The sequence below is a fragment of the Phycodurus eques genome, chromosome 19, assembly GCF_024500275.1.
Source record: "Phycodurus eques isolate BA_2022a chromosome 19, UOR_Pequ_1.1, whole genome shotgun sequence".
Lineage (NCBI taxonomy): Eukaryota > Metazoa > Chordata > Actinopteri > Syngnathiformes > Syngnathidae > Phycodurus > Phycodurus eques.
Genome location: NC_084543.1, coordinates 5,656,185 through 5,679,729, shown reverse-complemented (window position 1 = coordinate 5,679,729; position 23,545 = coordinate 5,656,185). Strand labels below are relative to the sequence as shown.

Below are 23,545 nucleotides of genomic sequence, written 5' to 3'. Positions count from 1 at the left end.
AGCGTGTTTTAAGTTTAAAGAATGTGGGGGGGGGGAAACATGGTCTCTCTATATTGTGGATTTTCAGCTATCGCGGGTGTGTCTGGAATGTATCCCCCGCAGTAAACGGCGGCACACTGCAACCACATTTGCGGCAGAGTAAGAGAAGTGTCGTTCACTTTGCCTTGTCACACGTAAAGGCGCCAACGCTCTTCCAGGAGGAATCCGTGGCACGGCGGCAGAGTAGTCGGAAGATGTCTGCGTAGGGAAGGGATGCGTCACTGGATTAGCGCCTTGTGAGTCCCAGCCTCTTCTTCCCTTCCTGCGCTGCCAGGAGAAGGTCACACAGCTCGCCGCCTGACCGTCCGCCGCACCCCCAAACCCGGGAAAGCTTCCACATGAGCCAGCCGGGCCTCGCTGCCCCGCCAGCATGAAGATAGAGAAGAAAACGTCGCTTTTCGCGTTTGTCCTCCTTCTGCACTTCAGCTCGGGTAAGGTTTGTTTTCTTTGTGCGTGTTTGTGTGTGGATAAGACTTCTTAGGCGGTTAATCCCCTCCAGCGATGGTCCATCCTAAGTGCGGCACTCTTCATGCTGTGTAATTTGTGCTTAAATATATTTTTATTGCATTCTAATTAAATTTGAAGCATCATTTCACATTAATGAATCGTTGCAATTTTCTTTCTCACGCTTGCTTTCTTCTGTCTTGTTTCCAGCAAGTAAGTTATTGTTGGAAGCAAAATCAAAGCAAAAGATTATTGGTGTATCTTGTTGCTAATTATATGCTCATTTGGTTTCCGATAAAGGACAATCCGACTATGCTCCATATTTCTACGACAATGGACCCAGCAGTACAAATGGGAATATGGCTTTGTTCAGCATCTCAGAGGACACACCAGTCGGTATGAGCTAAATTGTCTGCTCAATTTGAGTAGTTGTTTTTTTTTTTTTTTAATTCAACTTCAGTGTTGTTTTAATATGTACAATACCGTATTGAAGCTGCAGCTAATCGAATTAAATGATATCTTTTGGATTGTGACGTGGGCGGCACGGTGGACGACTGGTTAGCACATCTGTCTCACACTTCTGAGGACCTGGGTTCAAACCCGTCCTGGCCTTTGTGGAGTTTGCATGTTCTCCCCGTGCCTGCGTGGGTTTTCTCCGGGTACTCCGGTTTCCTCCCACATCCCAAAAACACACGTGGTAGGTTAATTGAAGACTCTAAATTGCCCGTAGGTGTGAATGTGAATAGTTGTTTCTATGTACCCTGCGATTGGCTGGCGCCCAGTTCAGGGTGTACCTCGTCTCTCGCCCAGAGTCAGCTGGGTTAGGCTCCAGCACGCCCACGACCCTAGTGAGGATTAGCGGTACAGAAAATCAACGTGATGAAAGTCGAGTCAAAGTCGATTAATTGATGAAGTCATTGATATTTTTTCAGCACAGGACAGTGGTACCCAACATTTCTTTTGCACCACGGCCCAGTTTCACATAAAGACATTTTTTTACAGACCGGCAGAGAAACAAATAAAAACAAAAGCAAATACAGCTCACCATTACGCTGATCTGCGCAGATTTCTGAAAGACTGTGCCTCCTCGTTGTCTGGTTATTTCGCTGCTCCGCCAGTGCGTTGGAGTTCAGTGATGACGGCAGATGTGCGAGTCGAAATTCCTCCGTAAATGGGCCGATTGGAAGATGAGAAGCGAAAAAAAGTGTGATTACCGCTTAGTCGACTTCAAGCTATATAATAGCAATGCGGAGTAGTCGACTACTCAGTTCAATTTGAGTGAGAATGGTTGTGTGTTTATGTGCCCTGTGATTGACTTTAACCCGCATCTTGCCAGAACTCATGTGGGATAGGCGCCAGTTCACCCATGACCCTAAAGAGGATAAATGATAAAGAAAATGGGTGGTTGGATGGCTTGTGATTTTTTCTTCAGAGGGAAACCATGTGCTCATTTGACCCACTAATCAAAAGGGGTCATTTCCAGTTAGCATTTTGGCAAGAAATGTGGTTTTACTTTCAATGTTTCCCATCCAGGAACGCAGATATACGTCCTCAACGGTACCGATCCCGAGGGAGATCCCATTCGATACGGTCTGACATTCCAAATGGCCTCCAAAGAATATTTTAGAGTTGATCCCAAGTCGGGAAATGTGACCCTCGTTCTGGAGCTGGACCGAGAGGTGAGGCCTTTAGGTGACATCCTCAGCTCTCAGGAAGTGTGTGTCAATTGACGAATTGTATTCTTTTTGTTCTAGAAACAAGATGAGATTTCTGCACTTGTTAGCATTACAGACGGACGTAATAAAGTAAGCAACAGGGAGTTTACGAGCCGCTGGAAGCCAACAGTTTTTGGTAGAGTCCTGTGTTTGGTTTTCAGGTGGATGAAAATGTAAGAGTGTTTGTCACTGACGCCAACGACGAACCTCCTGAATTTCAAAACCTGCCTTTTATCGTCAATATCCCCGAGGTAGGGTGCAGAGACTATTTCGTAATGTTCGTAAACCACATTCGCCGGGGTACCTCCAGGTGGCAGAAAAGTGAGTGGCTGCCGTTGAGCTGCACTGAAACCTCATATAACATTGTCTTTTCGACTGGCACGCTTCACGTTCGAACTATGGCGGTAGAAAAGGCTCAAATCATCCTGCAAGCCATTTACCCTGCTTTCTCAATCGCTCTGCCTTGGTCAAATGACATAAAAGGGTTTGTATACAAGTGGAAAGTTCCATCTTCTGCCACCCCGAAGTACGTCTGACGTCATGGTGAAACGGTCTATTAACGCATCCGATGTCAAAAAAAAAAAAAAGGAACTTTGATAGTCTTGTTTTGCTCTTCTACAGGATGCCGTGGCGGGGAGCAGCATATACCGAGTCCGGGCGTGGGATAAAGATATGGGCTCAGGAGGCAGCGTCTCCTATTCCCTGCAGGTGAACCGCCAGCTTTCAGTGTTGTGCAGATGATGCGTTGTTGTGAAGCTGTTACATTTAAGCCCCCGACTTGATGATATTAAGTGTGAAGTGGGATTTATTTTCACATTAGAATTTAAAGAAATTCAAAGCTCCTTTTGCAGTGGCAGATGAGAACAGAATATTGAAAACAATTTTTAAAGGGTTTTGTCTCGCTCTGATTGCTGGTACATTCTTCTGTTGGAACTTGGATTTTGATTTTTTTTTTATTTCTTTTTTCCTCTGTTGCGGCTTCCGGGAGCAGCACAGGGTTAAGAGTTAGATTTTCCGGTCTCCAGTTCCGCCAGAGCAGCTCGCAAGGTTTTCTCCTCCCAGTTGGACATGTGCGGAACACCTCGCCAGGGAGGTCGATAGAATTCTGTCAAAGTCCCCCACGATCCTGCACAGGCTCAGCTCAATAGAGAATGGATGGATGGATGGAGGGATGGAGGGATGGATGGATGGATGGATGGATGGAGGGATAGATGGATGGATGGATGGATGGATGGAGGGGTTCTATCAATCCTTTAAGGGTTCTCAAACATTTCGGGTCCTGGGACCGCTTACAGGGATACATTTTTCCAAGGACCCTCTCATAATCCTAACGCCAATTTAACATAACCATGTGTACCCTAAATCCCATAGGATTTAAAAAGTTGCCTGTATTTTCGAGAAACAAGTCAGTAAAACTGAAATTACGGTTAATAAATGTTTGGGGGGAAAGAGAAAACGCTAAAATTTTTCAAAATGACCAGCTGATATCACATGGCTTCCGTTTGGATGGGAATACCAGCCCCCCCCCCCCCCCCCCCCCCCAAAAAAAAGCCATTTGAGTGATGGAGTAGCGTGTCGAGAGAAAAGATTAATCTCATACCGAACGAGCCGTCTGGAAATGTGTTACTTGAGTGGATTAAATTTTAATTACATTTTGACCAATGCATTGAAAGCTTAATAAAGGCTTATGTTCGGACAGTTCCAGAAAGTCAACAATGTGAGCGACAAATGTCTGTCCATGTTGTTGCTGATCAAAGTAACCAGAATACCAACCCCTTGTGTGACATCATCAGCCGATGCCGTTCGCCAAGTTCACCATCGACGCCCACAGCGGGATTCTGAGAGTGAAACCGGGCGAGAGGCTGGACTACGAGACCACGCCCACACACTTTGTGACAGTGGTCGCCAAGGTGAGTGTCTTTGGCAATCAACAAGTTTAGTTGGGGCTCAACTTTCAGCACTCATTCGTATAACAGCTGTTGAATTCACTTTGTCATGAACCACCACTAGGTTATTCTAAATAGTCTTAAGGAGGATTGCAAAGCCACCTAAACCACAGGCCTGATCCAGTTCTAGTAATCAAGGCTCAGTTTTGCACATTTGTTGATTGATTGTGAACAAAACATTGTAGAGAGGGGCTGGGAAAGTGTTCTTAAATGTCATGACACATCCCATCGCACAGGCAGCACAGATTGGTTAGCACATCTGCCTCACAGTTCTTCAAGGGTGGTCTGCCTTCCTCCCACATTCCAATAAGATACTTCTTAGGTTAACCGAAGGGTCTAAATTGGCCATCGGTGTGAACCTGAGCTTGTTTGTGTATATGTGCGCTGCAAGTGACTGGCAACTAGTCCTAGGCCTCTCGCCCAAAGCCAGTTGGGATAAGCTCCAGCTCATAGAAATGGAAACTCTCATCACGCTTGTGCCCGTTTTCCTCAGGACGGAGGAGGGAAATACAAGGGCAAACACCAGGTTTTGAACTCCACAGCCACCATCACAGTCAATGTCCTTGATGCCCAAGACATGCCTCCATCTTTCGTAGGAACGCCTTACTTTGGCTACATCTACGAAGTCTCCGTTCCTGTAAGTTGTCCACACCATCCCATAATAATGCACGTAGTTTGATCCTGTCTTTTGTCATTTAGGGCTCAGAGATATTCACAGTGTACGCCAGAGACGGAGACCAAGGCAATCCCAGCCCCATTTATTATTCCATCATTGACGGTAAGAGCAAGTCACTACCATCATGCATTGGGATTACTCGAGACCCGTGGGGCGCAAAGTATGTTTAGCCACAACAACACTAGAATGTCTCTTACAGGAAGCGATGGTGTCTTCGACATCAACAGTACCAGTGGATGCATCACCTTGACAACACACCCCTCCCTGCTCAAAAACGAACTCTACGAGATTAAAGTCAAGGTAGTGCCTCTACCTTTAACACCTTTTTGCACAGTAGCACGGTGAACAAGTGGTTAGCATGTCTGCCGAAGGTTCGGGGTTCGAATCTTGGCTCTGGCCTTTCTGTGTGGAGTTTGCACAGACTGACTCCCCGAGCTACCGTATGGATGGATGGACCTTTTGTCTCTTACAGATGAGTTGACCCATGTAATTTTCCCAACCAGGCATCTGAGGTGGGACCGGACGATCTGCTGCAGGACCACGACATTGCCGTGGTGATGGTGCGAGTGGTGGATCTCAACAACCACCCGCCCACCTTTTACGGCGAGAGCGGACCACAAAGCAAGTTCGAAGTCACCATGTACGAGCACCCTCCTTCCAGGGAGATCTTGCGCGGGTTCAAGATCACCGTCAACGATTCTGATCAGGTACGTTCGCGTTGCAGCAAACTTTACTGGCCTGTTATTGCTTTTGATTTTGATAAAAAGGTTTAAAAAGGTTAAAAAGGAAAATAATGTTTACATGCAGTCCCGTATAGTCCCTGTACCCGTGTTCCTCTGCTTTTCTTTTAGCAACTGAGTGATTTTCAGCAATTCAAACGATTGTTCCAGTATACTTGCTTACTGCAATTCTCTCAACAGCCACACTTTCCAATGCACTTTCATCCATTTATTGAATGCCAGGAAAACAATAAAACACAAACTCAGGACTTACTCAGGCAGAAGCTGCTGTCAACCACAGTTCACACCCAGACACTCGCGCACAGAATTGCCGAACCCACACGCCACCCACAAGCTACACTTTCTGCAAAATAAGATAAAATGTAACATTTCAATTTCAAAAACTGGCTTCAATAAAACATATATTTGATAAAAATCCTTGAATACTTGTTTTTTATATATAATTCTTTAAATATTTCATTTGCAGGGAGCAAACGCCAAGTTCAAACTGAGGCTGGTGGGGCCGAATCGTGTTCTTAGAGTGGTCCCACAGACGGTTCTGAATGAGGCCCAAGTGACCATCATCGTGGAGGACACATCTGGCATCGACTACGAGAAGGGGCCAACCCTTTCGTTTAAGGTCAGGAGCTTATTGTGGAATTCGTTTTTTTTCTACCCATCTCCCATGTTTTGGTCAGTATAGTCATAGACCGTTGTCAATAAATAAAATTAATTAATATGATTATAGCTGTTGGCAGTGGAGCTCGACACTCCCGAGCGCTTCAGTGCAACGGCGGACATCGTGATCAACCTCCTGGACACTAACGACAACACTCCCAAATTCACGTCGGAGTATTACATAGCCAGGGTCGCCGAGAACTCGCCCGGGGGCACCAGTGTTTCCACTGTTACAGTGAGTCGCCTTCTCTGCTGGTCTAAACACTATCTGAAGCACTAACCTACATTTACAGAATAAGTTTGAATATTTGTTCCCTGAAATTGTATTCAGGTATTCCCAACTGTACACTTATGTATATATATCTTTTCTTCATTTGAACTTTTTGTCCGGTTTCTTCCTCCAGGCGAACGATCCCGATTCAGGACCCTGGGGTGAAGTCAAATACACCATTTATGGATCAGGATCAGATCTGTAAGTAAACGCGAGATTAAATGTTTAAAGCCTGCTTCAACACGTGTGTTGACTTCCTGAATGTGGAGCTCCTGATCCAAAAGTAGCTTTCCAAGCAGAAAAGAGAGCAGAAAACTGGTTTATTCAGCCACAACACTACACAAACAGCCTCGCCCTTAAGATGGCTGCAAGATGCCGGCTCATCTCCTAATTGGATTGGAGGGTTAAAAATAGTCGGCGGGGGCCCCATCTCGTGTCGGAAGAGCCAATTAACAAGCATGGTGACAGCTGGAGCCCGAGACGTGGCGGCGAGGAGAGGAAAGCGCGCGTGGCGGAAGGAAAGTGCAAATTTATGCTCGTGTGCAGGCGGCCACCTGAGTTAATTGTGTGAAAGTCATCAGTTTGCAAGTAACTTGTGAGTTATCACAGTGAATAAAATTGCAGTAATTCTGGGGTTGAAACACATACTCCACCACAGATACAACGGTGTCGTTGCTGTCTGATAAGAATGGAGAGTGAACATATTTCCAATTCACCATTTGCAGATTTCTTTTTTTGTTGTTGTTGTTTTTTTTTTTTGGGGGGGGGGGGGCATTATTCTAATTTAAAAATAGAAAATTATTATTTCTGTCAATATTTGCATATTTTATAAATATTTGTTATTCATGCCAACACTACAAGAGAAGTCGTCACGTTAATTCACGCAGTTTTATGGGAACCGGGACTAAGCTTTCACACAAAATCGAAATTTCTAGCCGATTAAAACAGAACTGTTTGATATTATGGAGGTTTTCCATCCACCCGTCGACGGGCCTCATCTCCACGCAGTCGTGGACCACGCTGGATGCGGAGGTGCGCTCCAAGTTCAACTTCTACGTGAAGGCGGAGGACTCGGAGGGAAAATACAGCCTGGCCGAGGTCTTTGTCACCGTGCTGGACATGAACGACCACTCGCCCGAATTTGACAACCCGCTGCTGGAGAAGACCATGGTCATCGGAAGCCCAGTCAAAGTGGAGGTGTGAAAAGGTCTTTAGTATCACATTCTGGGTTTGTAAGAGGTCTAAAACCGCTACGCTCGCAGGCAGTGGACGACGATGCCGAGTCTCCCAACAACGTGGTGGAATACTGCATCATGACGGCAGATCCCGACAACGCGTTCGACATCGACGCCGAGACGGGCGAGATCCAGCTGAAGCCGTACATCAAGTCCATGGAGATCGTGCACAACATCACCGTGCAGAAGGACTGCAAGTGGTCACTGGTGGTGCAGGCGCGAGACCAAGGCTCTCCGTCTTTCAGCACCACCGCCGTGGTCAACATCGACATCACCGAGGAGGTAAGATCTTCGTACCTCGCGGCTCGAACTGACCTTTGCTGTAGATTGCCGCATTTATAAATTGCTGCCTCGCTACGCTGCAACTCATTCAGCAACATTTAGACTTTAAATACAATATACAGTGAACTCTCCCTATTCGTGGGGGTTAGGGACCAAGCCCCGATGCGAAAAAGGAAAATTTGCGAGTGAAGGATATCCCCCCAAAAATGTTTCTTATTGCCTATATGAATAGTTCAAATTCTTTATACCCCAAACTCTCTTTTGGCTTCAACACTATCAGACGCACGGACTTAACTTTACGGCCAAAAATGCTTGTTCCATTAAAACTATGAATTTTGCGTTTCTTTTGGCTGCACTGCTTCCAGTATGTGTCGTGTACGTGGAGGTCAGATTTTTTTGTCCAATCAGATTTCGACCTGTATGTGTTGCCATGTGAATCTAATCTGCCCAGAGCCTTCAGACTGGCAGTTATTTGAAAGCTTATAACATCTAACATGTCTGCTAATTTCACAGCATTAGCATGAAGCGAGGGCACTTTCCGTAGTGACAAAGCTTGAAGCAATTTAAATGATATTAGCAATGGGGCTCTTTTGACCAGTCGGATTTTAAAAAATTGTCTTCACACTAACGTCGACATTTTTCTGTCCTCTGGTTGGTTAGTGAGAGCTAAACTTTAAACTCGTTTTCCAACGTTTCCCTTAAAAATACATGGCTTCCAGAGGATTCGATTTGGAAATTATGCAGGAGGCGGGCATGGATTTTGTCACTTTGCAACCAATTACTCCTTTCCTATGAGCCATGTTATTACTTTTTTGACTCACTGATACATACAGTACATGAAACATTTGTGAATGGTGACTCGTGAATTCTGTATGAGATTTCATGTTTCCATTCATTCCGACCCAAGCGTATGTGCTCACCTGTGTTTTTATTGCGTCACTCAGCATGTTGATGATTGCTTGTTTCTGGTCTTGTTGTGTGTTGTGCATCGTGCTTTCCAGGTCAAGGGACGCGTTGTTTCGTACTTCCTGGGCCTCAGCAAGCGGCCGCTGACGGTTTTCGCAATTTGTTTCAGCCTTGTCATCACCCTCATTTTTCTAACCGTCTGCATATCCACAATCCTGTACTGTAGCGCAGTGAAAAAGTCCAGAATCAACCCAGAGAGTAACTATATCAAAGTGGTCCGCAGACCCAAGTGAGGGAAGGGATACCTCCATGTCACGTTGTGTTTGTCTCTTGGCTAGGTTTGTCAAAGAGTACAAGAGCATGTTAAAAAGAGCTTCTGTTTTTCTATACCGCTCATCCTCATTGGGTTCGCCGCTGAACAGGAACATATACCAGCCGACTTCAGGCGAGAGGCGGGGTAAACCCTTGGCTGGTCGGCAGCCAATCGCAGGACACATGAGGAGGACAAAAAAACATTCATTCTCGCGTTCACACTGTGGGACAATTTAGAGTCTTCAGTTAGTCTAACGTGAAATGTGGGTCATCGTGGGGGTTTTCCACACCGAGACAGCAAGGCCCTCTTAAGCGCTCACACCAGGCCGAAGTCCCGGGTCCACATGCTAGCAGTCAAGTTGGACTCCTTCCACCTTTCTCACCGTGACGTGCGCACACTCACGGCTGACAACGAGGCACTCTAAAGGGGCCACGCCAGTGAACTACCTGAAGGGAAAATGCATTTCGAAGTGTATAGCTAGCGAGCTAACTGCAAGCCTATATGGCCACAATTCAGTCCTAAATCGTTCTCAGTTTTTGTACTTTTCAGCAATTGCCTTCAAAAATATGTACAGTATTTTGTATTTCGAAACAAATCTCCGAATGTACTTCATAGGGTCTTTAAATAAAACAAAAACTAAATAGCTAGTTGGAGAAACAATGTATTGTTTTCTTTGTTGTTGTTGTTTTTATAAATCATGTCACATGGCCAAAATTTGTGGGGCACAATTGTTTGTGCCACGAAGCAAAGTTCAAAAAACAAAAAACTAATTATGTAGCTACCAAGCGCACTGTCAGTACCTTGGCAACAAGGGGATGACATAAACCTGTGCCGTGTCACAGCACTGAATGGACTACAGCGTTAGCGTGGGTTTTGTGCAAATTCCATTCCGACTTACAGTATGTACAAGTTCAGGCGATGACACAGCATAGGAATGGAACCGTTGCAAATTGCAACGCTTTTTTTTTTTTTATTCCACCACAGAACAAATCTGTTGCCAAAGTCACAAACATTTAACCTTTTCCTTTTGGACGCGCTCATTTCTTCACGTTTTTCTTTCCACAAACATGCTCTTGTACTCTGATTGGCTCTTGTGACGTGTCGTCCCTCATCGGCTACATGCCAAAGTCAAATCCACCGAGCTCAACGCACTGCCAGACGCACTCCCAAACACTTGTGCAGTGTGTAGCATGCAGGGGTGTCGAACTCTCAAATTGTTGTTCAGGGGCAACATACAGTCTAACTTTTTGTCAAGTGGGCCGGGCCAGTAAAATCATAGCAAAATTAATATAAATAAAAAGTTTTCCCCTTTGGTTTAATGCAAAAACAACACCAGTACATTAGGAATATTTATATTTAATGAACTAAAGATTTGCTGTAGTTTATCATCTATATGTTTGCATCAGAACTGATCACAGTCATCGTGTATAAAGGCACAAAACTAAGTATTTTGAGCTGAAATATCTCGGATTGCACTGTAAAATGAGATAAACACACGAAGATCTCCAAATGATTTTCACTCCATTTTCTACACGAGCATACATTTTCTCACAATTCTCACGCCCCACCTCGTCATGTATTTTGGCACTTTCCAATTCAGATTGAAGCCCCTCCAGGGCTAGTTTGGCACGTGGGTCTTATGTTTTGACACCCCTGGTATAAAGAAAACAGTGCCTGTAGTGTGTAGCGTAGTCGTTGTTTGGGCTTCTTCTGCCAGTGCTTTCCTCATCCATTGATCACGCTTACACGCTTGAAATGACGCTTGGATGATTCCACTTCTATTTGTGCTCTTTTGCAGACTCCTCTCAAGGGGCCTATGGCGGCCTTTTTAATGAAAAGTAGGGATAATCCAATGAAAGCTATAGGAATGCTTACTTTGATTATTAGCCTGTTGGTAGGAGCGACCGTTCTCATCTCCACGGCCATGTACATGCGCAACGCCAAGTCGCAAAACAGGGTGACGCCAGCGCGCCGCGTCATCAGGAGGCGACCCAGGCACCGGCAGCCCTGGGCCTTCCGCATGCCCGCGTTCAAGTTTGGCAACCCCTCCGAGCAGTTCTTCATGGAGGATCCGCAGGGGAGCCCCAAGCAGGAGGCCAGCACCCCAAGAACAAGGCCACCGCCGCCACCCTGCGCCCCGTGTCTGCCCCCGCCGGCCCCGGCCACCACCAGACCCCACGAGTGGTCTCGCGTTGTCCCGACTGTATCGGGCGCCTTGGCCTCCAAAAGCTCAAAGAAAGGGACATCGGGTCGTCGCAAGGAGGGCAACATGAGCTCAGCACTGGTTTCCGAGTTGAAAATGAGGCTGGAGCAGAAAATTATCGAAAACAATCAAGGTTACTATTAACCAGAGGTGGAAAAGTCCAAAAGTTTAAAAAATAACAATAATAATAATAATAATAAATACAAACACTGCAAATTACAGTACATACAATACCGGATTTGGTAACTTGGCCCAAAAAGAAATATCTGTCAGTTGTGAAGTGACAAACAAAACATTTTGTCTGAAAAAAAACAAACATATCAAATGGGGAATTTTTTAACGCACGCGCCGCAAATCATTCTTGGAGTCGACAGTATCAAACAATTCTCGTAAATATGGCCGTGGATGGGGACTAGGTCGATCCTCCGAATTTCTTGTCATATTCGTAAATGCGCCCTGATTCACGTTGTTCAATGTCGCTGCTGTCCCCGTCTTTTCCGCCTTATAAGACCTCAAGATATCAATCCATCAAGACCTCAACCACGGTTCATTTTACATCTTTTTAATGGTGGTGTCATCATCCGCGGAGGTTGACAAAAGTAACAAGTCTATTTTGACTCCTAAGTACATGAATCTATTTTTAAATGTAGGGAGCAGGGAAAAACCCCGGCCACTATATCAGTAAATACGCTAATTAGGACCTTCCCAATAATTAATATTATATTTGCAGTCTCTCCTTTAAATTACATGGTCAAAAAGCACACAAAAAATAATAATAATTTTTAAAATAAAATCTTAACAAATCTCAGCTTGTGATGAAGTGCCACTTAAAACTGGACACTGTTCTCACAAAAAGGTCATTTATTTGTATTTTTGCAGCAGCTTTTCATTTATTTTTTTAACACATTGAAATTAGTTTACCATCGTATGTCAGAGATGTTCTTCAGCGTGAGCTAAATTCTCGCGGGAACACGCTGAAAGCTTGCTCTTTTTGTACGATTACCATGTGCCACGGTAGCATCGCACTGTAACGCAAGGTAGCTTTCATGTAGTTGTATGGCGACACATGCTTTTATAAGATTTGATTTTTCAACATATGTACAATACAGTGTTCTGAGTGTCTGGATATATCAAGTCTCTAGCTCGTAACTGCGTACAAAATAACGTGTGCTCAACGCGCATCTAAACTGCATGCCTGCTTCCGTTTGTAGTTACTCAGAAGAAATAGAATCGACATCAAAATATATAGGATTCATGCACATTTGTGTTTCTCATCAATGCCTTCAAATGGAGGCAACTTCTGTCATGTGATCATTGTACATTGTTGTAATAGCTCAAATCTGACTTCGTAAAATACGTGGAGATATACGATAGTAACTATAAAAGACACTGCCTGGTCTTTGGATGTGACATATTTGTACCGTCTTTGTATTGTCTTGATTTTGAATAAATATTCAACATAACAGGGCCTGTGCTGCATTTGTGTGTATTTGTTCATGCGTGCGCAGAGGCTACGGTCGATCGGATTATTAGATTAATGCAAAGCCTTAAACATCGTCAGTGACACAACAGGATTACAGAGGACTCGTTAAATTGGAATGAGGTGGAGAAATATTGATTTTTTTTCCCTTGCCATTAATGCAAGTTAGCAAACCTTAGAACAATGATGATTCCACAGCGTCAACATTGTGCTCGTGAAGGATGTCACTACGCTGTACTAGAGGAAGTTGAAAACATTTTGTTGGTCGCACATTGACTACATTTTTAAAACCATACATACGCAACAGAATAGAACATAAATTAAATGATAAATGTTAAACCGTCTGTGAACAGTCACTGAGCACTCTTATTTGAAATATTTGTCCACGACTGCTTTCTCTGTAAAGGTTTGACTTAAAACTGCTAAAAGTACAACTAGAAAAATCATGCAGATGGGACATTTACATGCATTTTCCTTACCAATCAATGCCCAGTGACAGCTGCCAATAAATGGAAATATCATGTCCCGCATACGAGGGTTCAGAGAGAAAATCACTCTAATCTTCTTAGCAGTGTATGGATAAATGCACGGGAATACAGCGCTTACGTAACAAATCCTTTGAGTTATTGCGCTAGGAAAAAAAAAATGCCTCAGCATGTCTTTGGCGTTCTCTTTTTAATCCAGGAATGTGACATACTGTACATTATTTAGAAGATAAATACAAATCAAAGGAAGTGATAATATATATATACATTTGGTATCCAAATAAAAAATGAACACAAATCCATACGAACATGAAGAAGTTAATACAAACACTCCTGAAAATAAAGAAGAATGATGGTTTGCTTGGTTGTCCGTCTCAAAATGTGCCCTCTGATCGAATAGCGACCCGTCCAGTGCACCCGAAGTCAGCCGGGATAGCCTCCAGTTCCGCGAGAACCTCAACAGGATAAGCGCTCCTCAAAATGGATGGATGGGAGTTGTTGATTTAGTACAGATAGGCCACACTTCCTCCGTTGCATTTGTTGTCAGCTTTTTCCTGCAAGTGCCTGCACAGGACTTCATCACTGGCCACCTGCAGGCTGTCGAAGGCTTCCTGACTGTTGGGCCCCCGATGCCCAGTCCCCTGTCGCTCGGCCTCCTGTGGATTCCCATCGTGAGACCACCAACGCCACTTCTTCCAGAGATTCCCGAAGCAAACCACACAGCTGAAGCGTGCCTCCGCGGTGCAGGCGTACATGCCGACCGGCACAGCCAGCGCCATGGCGCACACGACGACGACGATGTGGATCAGACGCTCCCTTTGCTCCATTTCCCTAACGTCACTTCCTGTCACAAAGACGACACACTGGCCCTCCTGTGGCGGATGGTTCTTAAGGGTCACGCACACCTCGTATTTGGTAACGGGAAGCAAATCGCTGACTGAGTAGCTGTTAATGCCCGGTCCAATGTAGACGGTTTCCCTTTTGGTCGAGTCGTACTTGCCGAAGTGGACGGTGAACCGGGTTTCTGCCGGGGTGTCGGTGGTGGCGTGCCACACCAGGCTGATGCCGTAAACTGTCTGCTTGGCAATGCGGATGTCAATGTAGGGGTTCTCGTCGGGGTAGAGGATGGGCGAAGGTGGCGGGTGAGGGGCGAAGATACTCAAAGCGCCGACGTTCACTGCAATGCTGACGGAGGAGTTGCCGACGAAATTGTTGGCCAGGCAGGTGTAGAGTCCTCCGTCTGCTAGGTGCAGCGAGGGTATCACCAGAGTGGAGTTGACGGTCTCTTCGTCGATGGGTGTCACAAAAGCTGTATGGAAAAAATAAAAATAAAAAGCTAGATCATGCATCTTTCCCTTTTGGTTGAAGACTATAATTGCGTCTGTACTGTCAAATCTTTGGTATTCCAACAGCAATAATATGGTACTGGTCGCTAAGTAGTGACTAGAGAATGGTCAATTCCATGCAAGAATGGGAACAGAATGGGAAGAACACCAAAAACGAAACTCGTGTTATAACTGTGCGCTCTTCTTCGATGAAGTCAGTTGGCAGCACAGTGGTCCCTGGGGGGCATGTCTCGGTGGACATGAGCGTTATTTGGCCAAGTGCGTCTTCTACTTGGTATACTCTGTAATTTCTTGGCCAAGATCATCATCATCTTCTTTCCCTTTGGGCTCAACTCTATTCAGGGGTGGCCATAGCAAATCATCCTGGTCCACTTGTCCCTGTCCTCTGCATTTTCTGTTCCAACTCCAGCTATTCTAGTGGAAGCTATTCTTCCCTCAGCACATCAATAAATCTTCTCTCTGGTCTTCAATCTTTGCTTCCCTACCCTGCATCTCCATTTCCAGCATCCTTCTACCGATAAATAAAGTAACCACCACTAACCACCCACCTTTTTGACCAAAGTACTGTATACCTCAAATCTAAACCAGGTCCCTGGTCTCGGCTGCCCATATTTATCAGCGAGGTGTTAAATGGAAGTACAACCTTCAAACTTTATGTGCCAGTCATCATCTTGCCTGGTCACACTGTTTGGTAGCTGCCATAGCTATTGCCTTCCTGTCTCCACACCAACCACTAGAAATACAAGCCAGATGAATGTGAGGGTGAACTTAGCTATACTGCTTGCTGGAAATCGGAGTGCTCCGACAGCAGGTGTACAACTGTTTTATGGGTGATGGTATTAAACAATAATAATAATTCTTACCGGTAAATCCTCTTAGTATCTTGTGACTGTACATCCACTCAATGGTCGGGCTCGGCCTGGCCTTGACTAAGCACGACAGCGTGGCATTGGTTCCGGGAGGTACGCTGATGTTCGTCTCCGGTGCAGAGGCCACAGGCTTTGTGCATGTTTCCAACTGGATCTTGTGGAAAAACTTGTCCGCTTTAGAGACGGGGCCCGAACACGTCAAATACGAGTTCATGAGGACGACGGGAGGGGCGACTGATCGGATGAACTCTACGAAGCCTTGGAGGCGGCAGTCGCAGAGCCAAGGGTTGTTGTGCAGCGCTAAGACCACATTGGAGACTGATCCCTCCTTCGCCCAGACTCTCTCTATTTTCTGGTAGAGGGGCCAGTTCATAAACACATCTTTTGATATAACACTAAACCGGTTGAAGGATAAATCTAAGTAGCTCAGCACCGATAAGTGTCTCAGGGCATGTTCTGGTAGGGCATCTAGACGATTGTGTTTCAGGTCTAGAATTTTAAGTTTTGGTGTGTCCTGAAATACAGTCCAAGGCACCGAAGTCAGCTTATTGCCCTGCAGCCGCAACTCGTTCAGGTTGACTAATCCCTCGAGGCTTTTGATGTTCATCAGGGTGATGTCATTGAAATTGAGCCACAGGAACGCCAAGGCACCCATTTTGGAGAAGGATCCTCGAGGTAGCTCCATCAGGTGGAAGTTTTCCACCCGGATCTTTGTGAAATAATGTGGGATGTCCTCTGGAATTTGACTCATTGGGGTTTCCATGCAAATCAAAGACCTAGATATTACGACCAGGAAATGAAATGAGGGGTCTTAAACTATCAGATGGCTATCACAAACTATAATCGACTCACCTTCCCAGGGTCTCATTGGCGCAGGAGCAACCATTCAGACAAGTTGACGATCCAAAAGTAACGAGATAAAACACAAAAGCAATACAGAGCACAACAGAAAAGGCGTCCATGTTCCTGCAGGAGCATGGAAACAAGCCTGTTGAGGGCAGGACATGCCGTGGACAGATTACATTGAACAAAGCCTATTAGTCTAAGCTTCCTTGACGTAACACTTAAGGCAACATGAGACGTGAGATGCACTCAGGTGGAGATTTGTCTCGGGGGTTGCTCCTTCAACACACTGTTTGAGCTGTTCTATCGTGTCAGGAATTTTCAGATATGTGACTCGGTCAGGCTCCCAGCGTAACGAGGCCACGGGCGACAACAGAAGGCAACAGAAGTTGCCCTGTTAGCGGTGCCAAGAGAGATGGTGACAGATGTCTGGAGAGGACTGTAATCTGACCTTGATAAACTGTGATTCCACTCATCTCGACAGGTTATTCTCTCAGCGATCATTTGCAGTCTCCTTTGGATTCTTTTGGCTGCTATACATCCATCCATCCATCCATCCATTTTCTGAGCCACTTCTCCTATCCCAGCTATCATGGGGCAGGTTGCCACTGGTTGCCAGCCAATCGCAGGGCACATACAAACCAATTCACCATTTGCGCTCACATTCACACCTACGAGCAATTGAGAGGTGTCAGTTAACCAACCACGCATGTTTTTGGGATGTGGGAGGGAACCGGAGTGCCCGGAGAAAACCCACGCAGGCACAGGCACGGGGAGAACGTGCAAACTCCACACAGGCGGGGCCGGGGATTGAACCCCCTGTCCTCGGAACTGTGAGGCAGATGTGCCAACCAGTCGTCCACCGTGCCGCCGGCTGCTATACATCCTTGGACCATAAGGGGGAACAATGGATTGGCTCTAGGGCTCAAAGGTTTTTGTAGCCTTGGATAAACCCTGAAATTAGTGCATGAGTGCAGACTGTACCTTAGGTTGCAAAACATTTTCCTTCTGTTCCGCATGTTTTGACTGACTGTAGTTGTGCATACAACCTGTCTTAGACATTAGGCAGTGAGGAAATAATAATCATAATAATTCTAATTTGAAGGGAAATTGTCATTTATTGTCTTAATAAGACCAAACGCGTGCCTGTGTGATTGACGACCTCCACTCATATGGTTTCAACCAAACATGCATTTCATGGGACATAATAAACAAGCATGTATCAGTATATAAAAAAAAACATTTATTTACATGCAATTCTTTCATGTACAGATGCTTCGGTTGACAACATATTTACATATTAGCAACCGCCCGAGTTGTGTTGAGTTTTGGACGGAAAATCTGGCACATAACGACATACAAAACAGACTAACCATCGCTGGTCATTCTAAATATAGTATATTCATGTAAAGGTTTTTACACAGTGCAGAGGTTATATTGGATAAAAGATGTTGTTTAGGTTTAAAAGTTGAAATGTCACCCTTTAATGTGAGGTCCCAAAACACATTTATACACATCAACAACAAATATACTGTCAATAACCATTTCACTGTGTATAATTTCCCATTTTGCTGTCATATATAATATTTAATGTGCTTCCCCCCCCCCCCCCCCCCCCGCGAGGCTGTAAAGCTGTTTAATCCAATGGCGAATGTGCTGTCAATGTCCTATGGAGATCTCTCAAAGAGAGGTCGGTCCTCACTACTCCAGTCTCAAAGTGCATTCTCCAGGATTGAGGCAAATGTCGGGATCTAGCAGAAGTACTCATTAGGTGGCCCCTCAGTCCTGGTAATGGCCTCTGAGTCAACGCTAGACCTCGCCGAGAGCAGCCTGTTGGACTCATCAGGGTTAAGTCGTGTCAAATACTCGCCTTCCATCCCTTTAGTTTTGGCAGCGGGGCCCAGAGTCTCAAATGTGACATAGGAGTCTTGTATTTCCTTAGATGGCCGGCCCAGGAGCTTTTGGCAATGCTTCTTAATGGCACCGCAGCACACAATGAGAGTGAGGGGCACAGCGATCACGCAGGCTACCGTGATGACCACCACATTGATGAGCTTCTGGGTGCCGCTTGCGCTGGCCGCCTCATCCGTTGAGAAGATTACGCATTGCTCCTTTTTCGGGATCAGGCCTTTTACGCAAACGCAAGCGATATACTTTGTTTTTGGCACCAGGCCATCAATGGTGATACGGTTTTTGCCTGCTCCAACGTTGATCCGCCGCATGTCTCGCTCGCCAAACACAGCATACAGTACGCTGAACTCAGTGGTGTTTGTGGCCGTCGGAGCTCGCCAGTTCAACGAGACAGTGTGGTCGGTATCGCCGATCACCTTCACGGAACGCACAACCCTTTTCTCCGGGGCTTGTTGTAAGGATGAGGCGTTGGCCACTATGTTACCCAAAGTCTCCTGCTGTGTCTTTCGAGGGTTCGACCCCCGGCCTCGTCCTCGAGAGCCGGAGGAAACGCTGTAGCTCTCGACCTCGTACTTCCCGGTGAGCCCTTTGCCATTGAGGGGTTCGATTAGAGGCTTCCCTGGCAAGGCAGTCGGGGGAGGGACATATCTAGCTATCAGCTTTTCCTGATACGCTGCCCTCCCAATACCGCCAGCTTTCTTCCCTCTGGGTCTCTTGGCGACTGCACCTGCTGCTTCTTCAGACCGAAAGGTGTCTGTGATCACCAAGGAGATGATGGCGTCTGCGGTGCCAACAAAGTTGGTCGCTTTGCACACGTACTTTCCCGAATCCCTGTATGAGACTGCGGGCACACTCAGAATGGACCAAATGATGCCCTCCTTGGAGATCTCTTGCTGAACTGAAAATAAAGAAAAGGTTGGCAGGGTTAAGCAGATTGGCACAAAGAGAATAACTTTAATCCTGCTGACACTTATGCGGAAATAGATGTCGTTCTAATCTTAGCACCTCTGGATTTCGTTCAGGAAAACTCACTAGTGCCGTTGATTTTCTTGCTATCGGCACGATTCCAAGACAGCTCGGGGATTGGAACGCCAACGGTACCGCAACGAAGGAGGACGTTGTTGCCCAGCGAGCTCCGGACACGCGCAACGGCCGTATGCACCCGAGGACCCTGGCACTTCTGCAGTTCTGCTTCGGTGAAGAAAACACCAGACAGACTCTCTGGGTCAGCACACCTCAGCCTGGGGTCTATTAGAGCCACTGATGACCTCGGGGATTTCTGGAACTGGACCAGATCATAAAGCCGGCAGTCGCACAACCACGGGTTGTCATGGAGACCTGAAAACCAAGCATCATCATTGAGACCTTGCTGCATGAGAGCAATTATAACCACACGCGCAAATCCTAAAATTAGACTAATCCGCCCTAGCGGTGTTGAAAAACCAAAATAATGGCTGGGAACAAGGAGCCTTCTGATACAGAAACTCACCAAGAATAAACTTGGAGGAATCGGCGTCCTGAAGCGGTTTCACACTTAGCCAAAGCGAGAGGACATCTGCGGAGACGGTGGTGAGAGTGTTGCTGGATAAATCCAGATAGGTGATATTCTTTATGTACACAAGGGCCTCGGCAGGCATGCTGGAGATCTTGTTGTTGTGCAGGTCAAGTAGCTTCAGGTTGGGCATGTCGCTCAGAGACTCCCATGGGAACGATGTGAGGGCATTCCCGTCCAGCCTCAGCTCGTCCAGGTTCGTGAGACCCCGGAAACTGTCCACGCTGAGAGAGTTTAGGGAGTTGAAAGACATCCACAGGAACTCCATGCTGCCAAGGTAGCCAAAGTTGCCACTAGAAATCCTCGTGATGGCCGTCTTCTCGATGCGTATCTTGGAGGTGTCCGTGGGGAAATTTGTAGGAATGACGCTGATATCGGGATCATTGCAAAGGACGCTTCTGCAGGGGGAAAAAAAGCACAACTGTCTGAATCTTTATGAAGACATGGAAATAGATTAGAAATATGTTTTAACTTTAGCCCTAGTAGATAGGAAGCAAGATATGTTTTCATTGCAGTTTGTTAGTTAGCAGGATAACACCGAAACTACTGATCTACAATTGTTCTGCGGTATGGTAGGAATAAATCATTTTTGTTAACCTTGCAAAAAATGTCATTTTCAGTGAATTACGCGATTGTGCAGTCTTGAATAGAATGTCATCATAGTTTACAAATTGCATCGATTTGAAATAAACAGTTCTGCAAACGTAGTGGCCTATTGTCCAGTACCAAGCAAAGCAGATTAAAGAGCAACTCCAAGTTAATCCTCCACGACTGAATTGACAAAAGCACCAACGGACAGTCAATTTTGCATGCAAGATAAAAAAAAAAAAAAATGTATTACAAAAAAAAAGTGAATCAGTAAGAAGAAGCAGCTGTAAATACACAGCCTTACCTAGCTTTGGAGCCGTCGCTCAGTTTGTGGAAGAAGCAGCTACATTGCTCAGGACACGAAGTGCTCATGAGGGGGAGAACAACTAAAGCCACGCAAAATGCACAAGAAAAATGTAGACTCATTTTGGTTCCCGCGAGGCTCCTCAAGGCTACAAGCTAGTTCACTACTAAATAAAGTCCTACAAAAAGTTGTTTAAGGGGACGTCAAATGCATGGTGGTCCATCTGCTCCGCCTGCTGTCAATCCTCAGATAAAAAGGATGCGCCGGGATTAGAGGAGCAGGAGGAGGAGGAGGAGGAGTTTACTTTGGGGTTATTTTCATTCACACGATTACACCAGGGCTATCCTGGAGCCGGATAGGTTGCACGCTTCTCACTTTCATTCGCTTTCCAGTGTTGACATTTTTCTGCAGAAGCACAACAGGAGCTTGCAACAGTATTCTCAACAGTCTCTCGTATGACCTCACAAAGTTCTATTAATTTGTAGTGGGATCTTTATTGACTAATTCTTGACACGTTGGGGGGAACCCCACGCTTAAGCCAACTAAAGTGAACTGTCGTGCTGTGTTATTTCTTTTTTGTCAAGTTTACCTGTCCCAACTAGCAGCGTGATTGCTTTGCGCAGACCCACCACTAGCTGGCAGCAGAGTCAATTAGTGTGTGTTTTGAATGTTCTTTTCTTTTTTTTAGAAATTACAAATAAATATTTATCTAAACATTAGTATTATCATAAACAGATGTATAAATTAGGACATTACAATACTTTTTACTTCAATGAGAGTTTTTTTTTATTATTATTTTAGTTTTTTACATTAAAAAGGTTTGCCGAAGTCCAAGTGTCTTTATGATGCTGTAAATCTAGTCGTTACTGAGTCCATAATTTACAATCTTCATGTTTCACTGACCTACTTTGAATATGTCAAATGTTTTTTTCGTTTTTTACAGGTGCAGAGTTTTGATTTAAAAAGAGGACAAATCCCATAATCCAGTCATCCGTGTCTTTTTTTAATGTAACTTTGTTCCCTTCGAATTAATTTTTGTCTCTGACAAACAAGAGGAGCACTTCGGTAGCATTTGCACTAAAACTTGTTACTTAGCATCACAGGAACGAACAAGCATGTTTATAGTCGACTACTGTCAGACCACATTTTGACGGTCAACGTCAAAAGCAGGGGATCCTTTTTATCTTCTTTTTCTGGTTTTAGGGTTACAGGAGGTTGTGACGCTGCTGCACCGCTCCACGAAAAGGCATTCACCGGGACATGTCAATAATTCATTTGTTGATGAGTTGGTGCTAATCTGTGAGCAGATTAATGAAGTATGCAATCAGACTCGCTACACAATTTCACAAAAGGCTTCTGTGAGCGCAAAGAGACCATTTGTCAACAACCTTTTTGTACAGCGCTTGTCCTCATTAGGGATACGGGTGAACTGGAGTCTATTCCGGTTAAATTGTTGTGCCGTTGTGGTTATCAGCCAATATAGATAAACATCCACACTCATGGGCAATTTAGAGTCTACTATTAACCTTATGTGCAGGTTTTTTTGTTGTCGTTGCACAGGGTGGAAGACAGAAACTTCAGAGCTGAGATTTGAAACACAAAAACCTCAGAACTGTGAGAACCGAGTAGGCCGCCGTGCTGCCGACTTTCCAACATCCTCATTTTAATTTTGGGTGGGCCGCGGTGGAATTTGGGCAGACTTGAAAGCTTCAAAACTTGACCAGCATGTTATCTTGTGAATTCTCATACAACTGAAATCACTGCACAGATGAAATAATAGCATAGTATAATTTAGTTGCGTTTCGCATTTCATAGTTACACGTCAGCTTGTAAATATCATAAAAAGTTCTATTTTCTCTTCTCACATCTTGCTGAGGGAGCATTTGAACTCGTGAGCGATGAAGGCTGGAACGTTTACCAATAAATCTGAGCAAAGGGTTCTTGTTAGGACATTCTTGGGGGGATTGCAGCAGCACTGAGTAACAAATCTTAAAACTCATTGTTCTGTTTTTCCGCCCTCCCCTTCATGTGACAGGGGGGCCAGAAAACAAAGGTTCACTTGGGACACGTCGCCGGATAGGTTCATTTGACACTTTTTTTGTGCGAGAGGGACGTGAGTTGGGAAAAGTCCAACAGTTTGTTGTGGTCCTCAGTCGACAACATGGCGGCGTACACGTTACCCGAGGGCTTCGCTGATTTCGACATGTTCGTGTTCGGCTCTGCGCTCTTTGTCGGCGGTAAGTAGACGCGAGGAGCACCGGTGGGAAGGTGGTTGTTGTTTTGTTATTACCTTGAACTGTCCTGTGTGCGTCCGCAGGCGTCCTCGGGTTCCTCCTGAACGCCGTCACCGTCGCCTCCTTCCTGGGCGTCCGGGAGCTGAGGACGCCCAATAACTTCCTGGTCTTCAACTTGGCCCTGGCCGACATCAGCCTCAACGTGAACGGACTCACGGCCGCCTACGCCAGCTACCTCCGGTACCGCAGAACACCCACGGAAGCTCCTTGACGACCCAATTATTTGTAATTAAAAGCGAAAATAGATGGGTGTTTTAAATGTGGACCCAAAATGGCGAGACGCTGTTCCAAGCCTTCTGAGTATTTATTCAATATCCTTGATATCCGTCCTAATTTCCATGTAATAGTCCCGTGGACCGTTTTTTTTTTTTTTTTTTTTTTTTAAATAAATACTAATCTATCCAAGTAACATCATAATTACTAACATTCTAGAACATGTTCAGCGT

At 45.4% G+C, this 23,545-nt stretch overlaps 3 protein-coding genes across 4 annotated transcripts; 1 reads left to right on the top strand and 2 right to left on the bottom strand.

Annotated features, from left to right (window-relative positions):
- Positions 1–12,216, top strand: LOC133417908 (cadherin-related family member 1-like). 2 transcript variants are annotated; one of them, XM_061706132.1, is made up of 16 exons: positions 1–879; positions 2,017–2,162; positions 2,238–2,288; positions 2,360–2,449; positions 2,820–2,906; positions 3,992–4,108; positions 4,638–4,781; positions 4,844–4,922; positions 5,020–5,120; positions 5,324–5,527; positions 6,027–6,179; positions 6,288–6,452; positions 6,622–6,689; positions 7,457–7,685; positions 7,751–8,005; positions 9,007–11,115. In XM_061706132.1, exons 1-16 carry the CDS (start codon positions 843–845, stop codon positions 9,202–9,204), a joined length of 2,124 nt encoding a protein of 707 aa, XP_061562116.1. In that variant the 5' UTR covers positions 1–842; the 3' UTR covers positions 9,205–11,115. The 2 variants fall into 2 exon arrangements, with proteins under 2 accessions (XP_061562116.1, XP_061562115.1); XM_061706131.1 differs by having other exon boundaries at positions 9–879; positions 11,023–12,216.
- A 1,356-nt stretch (positions 12,217–13,572) lies between these two features.
- Positions 13,573–16,611, bottom strand: LOC133395227 (leucine-rich repeat, immunoglobulin-like domain and transmembrane domain-containing protein 2). The gene is made up of 3 exons (XM_061663986.1): positions 16,460–16,611; positions 15,602–16,383; positions 13,573–14,701 (listed from the first exon to the last, which is right to left on the bottom strand). The coding sequence occupies exons 1-3, from the start codon at positions 16,567–16,569 to the stop codon at positions 13,896–13,898; spliced, it is 1,698 nt and encodes a 565-aa protein (XP_061519970.1). The 5' UTR covers positions 16,570–16,611; the 3' UTR covers positions 13,573–13,895.
- A 1,459-nt stretch (positions 16,612–18,070) lies between these two features.
- On the bottom strand, positions 18,071–23,460 carry lrit1b (leucine-rich repeat, immunoglobulin-like and transmembrane domains 1b). The gene is made up of 5 exons (XM_061663983.1): positions 23,096–23,460; positions 20,806–20,887; positions 19,851–20,311; positions 19,394–19,699; positions 18,071–19,259 (listed from the first exon to the last, which is right to left on the bottom strand). The coding sequence occupies exons 1-5, from the start codon at positions 23,229–23,231 to the stop codon at positions 18,202–18,204; spliced, it is 2,043 nt and encodes a 680-aa protein (XP_061519967.1). The 5' UTR covers positions 23,232–23,460; the 3' UTR covers positions 18,071–18,201.
- Positions 23,461–23,545: the final 85 nt, after the last annotated feature.

What these genes read in the sequence shown, in the direction of transcription:
- LOC133417908 (XM_061706131.1), top strand. Translation starts at nt 843, where the DNA reads ATGGCTTTGTTCAGCATCTCAGAGGACACACCAGTCG. An exon ending in CTCAGAGGACACACCAGTCG is followed by an intron (nt 880 to 2,016) that starts GTATGAGCTAAA and finishes TTTCCCATCCAG; the next exon opens with GAACGCAGATATACGTCCTC. An exon ending in TTACAGACGGACGTAATAAA is followed by an intron (nt 2,289 to 2,359) that starts GTAAGCAACAGG and finishes TTTGGTTTTCAG; the next exon opens with GTGGATGAAAATGTAAGAGT.
- LOC133395227 (XM_061663986.1), bottom strand. Translation starts at nt 16,569, where the DNA reads ATGGACGCCTTTTCTGTTGTGCTCTGTATTGCTTTTGTGTTTTATCTC. An exon ending in GCCAATGAGACCCTGGGAAG is followed by an intron (nt 16,384 to 16,459) that starts GTGAGTCGATTA and finishes CGTAATATCTAG; the next exon opens with GTCTTTGATTTGCATGGAAA. An exon ending in GATACTAAGAGGATTTACCG is followed by an intron (nt 14,702 to 15,601) that starts GTAAGAATTATT and finishes TTTTCCATACAG; the next exon opens with CTTTTGTGACACCCATCGAC.
- lrit1b (XM_061663983.1), bottom strand. Translation starts at nt 23,231, where the DNA reads ATGTCGGCCAGGGCCAAGTTGAAGACCAGGAAGTTATTGGGCGTCCTC. An exon ending in TTCCTCCAAGTTTATTCTTG is followed by an intron (nt 19,700 to 19,850) that starts GTGAGTTTCTGT and finishes CTTGGTTTTCAG; the next exon opens with GTCTCCATGACAACCCGTGG. An exon ending in CAAGAAAATCAACGGCACTA is followed by an intron (nt 19,260 to 19,393) that starts GTGAGTTTTCCT and finishes CTTTATTTTCAG; the next exon opens with TTCAGCAAGAGATCTCCAAG.